The sequence below is a fragment of the Cicer arietinum genome, chromosome 6 (genome assembly GCF_000331145.2).
Source record: "Cicer arietinum cultivar CDC Frontier isolate Library 1 chromosome 6, Cicar.CDCFrontier_v2.0, whole genome shotgun sequence".
NCBI lineage: Eukaryota > Viridiplantae > Streptophyta > Magnoliopsida > Fabales > Fabaceae > Cicer > Cicer arietinum.
In genome coordinates, this window is record NC_021165.2 from 27282248 (window position 1) to 27286052 (window position 3805).

General features: G+C 34.8%; 1 protein-coding gene across 1 annotated transcript; it reads left to right on the plus strand.

Moving 5' to 3' along the window:
- Positions 1 to 1501: 1501 nt before the first annotated feature.
- Positions 1502 to 3366, plus strand: LOC140920679 (uncharacterized). Its single transcript, XM_073369479.1, has 4 exons — positions 1502 to 2220; positions 2317 to 2610; positions 2686 to 3062; positions 3144 to 3366. Exons 1-4 carry the CDS (start codon positions 2170 to 2172, stop codon positions 3364 to 3366), a joined length of 945 nt encoding a protein of 314 aa, XP_073225580.1. The 5' UTR covers positions 1502 to 2169.
- Positions 3367 to 3805: the final 439 nt, after the last annotated feature.

A 3805-nucleotide genomic window follows, 5' to 3' on the forward strand; every position in this document is an offset into this window, starting at 1 on the left:
ATAAGGAGGTCTATTACAGCGCTTGTCCAAATAAGCGCTGTAAAATACTGTTTTAAAAATAAAATAAAGAGACCTTTTACAGCGCTTATTTGAACAAGCGTTGTAAAAGGGTTTTATATATAACATAATAAAACAATGAGGTCTTTTACAACGCTTATTTGGGAAAAGCGCTGTAAAAGAGCCTTTTAAAAAATTAAATAAGGACGCCTTTTAGAGCGCTTTTTAAACCAGCACTGTAAAAGGGTTATAAAAAAGCGTCGTCAAAGGGTTACATATATATAACAGTTACCGCTTCAGTTTCCTCTTCATTACGTAAACTTCACTATCATCTCAACCTTCATCGTTCTTCTCTTCTTTTGCAAACCCTATCATCCCGTCCATTACGAACCTTATTTCCACGATCATATCCTTCATTTCGAACCTTATTTCCATCCAAGATCATCTCTCCCATTTCACACAATATTTTTTTCATTGAAATACGTAACCCTCATTACGTATTTCTTCAATACCGTATTTCTGTGAACCATATTTCTGTGAACTTTCTGCGTTCCCTCTTTTCTTCACATTTCATCTTTCTTCGAACCATTATTCAGGTATTGATGTTATTAATTTTTTGTAATCATTAAAATGCATGTTGAGCTTGTTTAAGATATACTGATACATGTTGAGCTTGTTTATAATAATGCATGATGCATGTTGAGCTTGTTGATGTTATACTAAACTGCATGTTGAACTTGTTGTAGTTAAATGGATACAAACAAAGATTTAGAATGTCAAAATGAAGAAGTTGGCACCTCTAAGACTTATGAAAAAAAAGTCAAATGTGGTGCAACTATCATGCAAAAAGTCATTAAAGCAATGAGTAATGGCATTAAATTTGAGGTATACTATACTTTGTTTGCTGTGTGTTTTTTTATCTTTTTTTAATAGCATGAACTTACTATATGAGTTTATTAGGTTGGCTGGAATGAAAGTGGTCAGCCAATTGGCCCCAACAGCTCTATGTTTGTAAGCTATATTGGGGCTGTTGTTCGTCAAAATGTCCCAATTACAATTGACAATTGGAGAGATAAGGCGTTGAAGGATGTCAAAGATATTATATGAAATGACATTCAAGTAAAGTTTTTAATCCACTCTTTTGTCATTTATAATTTTTTTCGTTGAAATACTTTACTTATAATTTTTTTCATTGCAGACGACTTTTGTTCTTGATGAGGGACGAAAGTCTTATGTTTTGAGAGTTGCTGGAAAGATCCATCGTGGATTTAGATCCCATCTCTCAAATTTCTATCTAAAAGATAGAGAAGGAAACACAAGTGCTGAACCTCCAAAAATATATCAACATTATATATCAAAGGATGAATGGAGAGCATTTGTTTCCAAACGTTCTGACCCCGTGTTTGTCGTAAGTGATTAATTTATCAGCATTTGTGTTTTATTATTCATATTCGTAGCATATTTTAAATTTTTACACAATTGTTTTTTTTTTATATAGAATATTAGTAAGGCAAATCGCGAACGGGCAAGCAATCCAAAACACCCATACAAAAAATCACGTATGTGATATGCACGCCTTGATCAACAACTTGTAAGTAATTAAACATCACTTTTATATAATGAAGTAATTTGTATTATAAACTATAGTGTGTAACTAATTTGTATTATTTTGTTTATGATTTTAACGAATAGAGAAAAGACACCCAAGCCGATCAACCCTTGGGTCGTCATATATTGTGGAAGGAAGCGCGTGTTAATAAAGAAGGAGTGGTTGATAATGAAAATGTCAAAAAAGTTGTAGAACTTTGTGTAAGTATATTATCACTTTAATATTTTTTAATATTGTATTTTAAAAATGCTATTGAACTTATCTTTTTAATGTTACATGTATTTTAGGAAATTATTGAACAAAGTTCTGAAAATCCGGAGGGGAACAAGGATACTTGCAGGGACATTCTTGGGAAAGTGTTTAATGTCCCTGAGTATTCCGGTCGAGTGAGGGGGAAAGGATTTGGCGTAACTCCCAAAAGCTTTTTTCCTCAAGAGAAGCGCCAAAAACCTTCCAACGAGGAAGTATTAGAGAAGCTCAGAATCCTATCGGAGCAAGTGGCACTCTTGGTGAATACGAATAAAGACAAGCAACTTCCGGTTCAGCTCCAACCTGAAATACAAATGGAGAGTGAAACCGGGAGTTGCAACGTCGGTTTGAAGAGTATTCCCGAGGTAATTAATTACTTACTACTTACTTGCTTATGTAATTACTTATGTATTAAACAAACTTATATATTAACTGTACTTATGTTTTAACTATTGATGTAGGGTGTCACTACATGTGTCCTATACTTGTCCTCGCCTACTCAACGGAAGGTGGGAAAAGGAATATTGTACAATACTTCGGGAGAAGTATTGCACAATATTCCGATCCCCGCGGGCCATGTCAAAGTATCGCCTACGGTTGCTTTCGAACCAACTGCACCGTTGCCCATACCGGACAACGATGGAGATATGAAGTTCTTAAGCGACGCTATTGGCAGTTACGTGGCATGGCCCACAAACCTTGTTGCCCTCCAAAAAAAGATTCCCAAAGACAAATCAGTTACATCTCCCGAAAAGGTTTGTCACATTTATTGCCTAAGGTTTTTCATTTTTTCAGATTCAATAAACTAACATTTTACCTCATTTTTGTAGGTCCAAATAAATAAACCACCCCTACAGCCAAAAAAAGGCAGCAAACCTCAAAAATTGGAGGTTAATAGGGCTGCCAAACTACAAAGGCTGGAGGGTAATAAAGCTGCAAAACTTGCAGCAACAAAAAATCTAGATCGGGGAAAATCGGTCGCTGCTGCTGCTGCTCCTAATAAAAGTCAGCCACGCCTTGGTAAATACGGGGCGTGTCTTGACATCCAAATAAAAAGGAACATGGGCAGCAGCAACGATTCGCCCATCGTACAAATGAATAAAGACATCTTTGGAGATGAGTATATTGAATACCTCGAAAAGGAGCACATGTACGAACTTCTCGAACATAAGGAGCTGAGTGCTACTGTAATCAGCTTGTACATAAGGTAAAAAATACTTTTAATTGCATTTATTTGTAATTAATTAAATGTATTGGTAATTAATCTAGTTTAAAATTTTCATTGAAGGTTTTTGTACGAGAAGGTCGTGTGCACGAGGAAACTGTCAAATAAATACTCATTCTTGTCTCCGCATAAGATGTCGATGTTCAAACTCGATCCAGACAATGTAAAACACTACATTGTAGATATGTTTTTAAGAAATAAAGAAAGTGATAAATTGTTCTTGGCACCATATAATTCAGGGTACGTAATTTTATCTTTTTTAATTGATGAGAATTTAATTTATTAGTTGTCTATAAACAAAATTGCTTAACCAATTTTTTGTTGTTGTAGGGCACATTGGGTGCTATTTGCAATCAATGCGGTCTCTGAAGTGATATACTATTTGGATCCCGTGCACGGCGATTACACCAATCACCCCAGAATAAAGAATATGCTCGACACGTAAGTAATATTCATTTATTTCTTACATATATATATTTATATATATATATATAAATATTCATGCTCTAATAATCACATTTATTCATTCGATAGTGCCTTAAAAGTTTTTCGAGCTCAAAGAGGTGCTACAGTGTCGAAGCAAAAGTCTAATAACATTACATGGATCCCAATAAAGTGTCCTCGTCAAACAAACAACATCGACTGTGGGTACTACGTATTGAGATTCATGAAGGAGATTGTTGAGAAGAATAAAACTATTATCCCAGAAACGGTACGGTATTTGC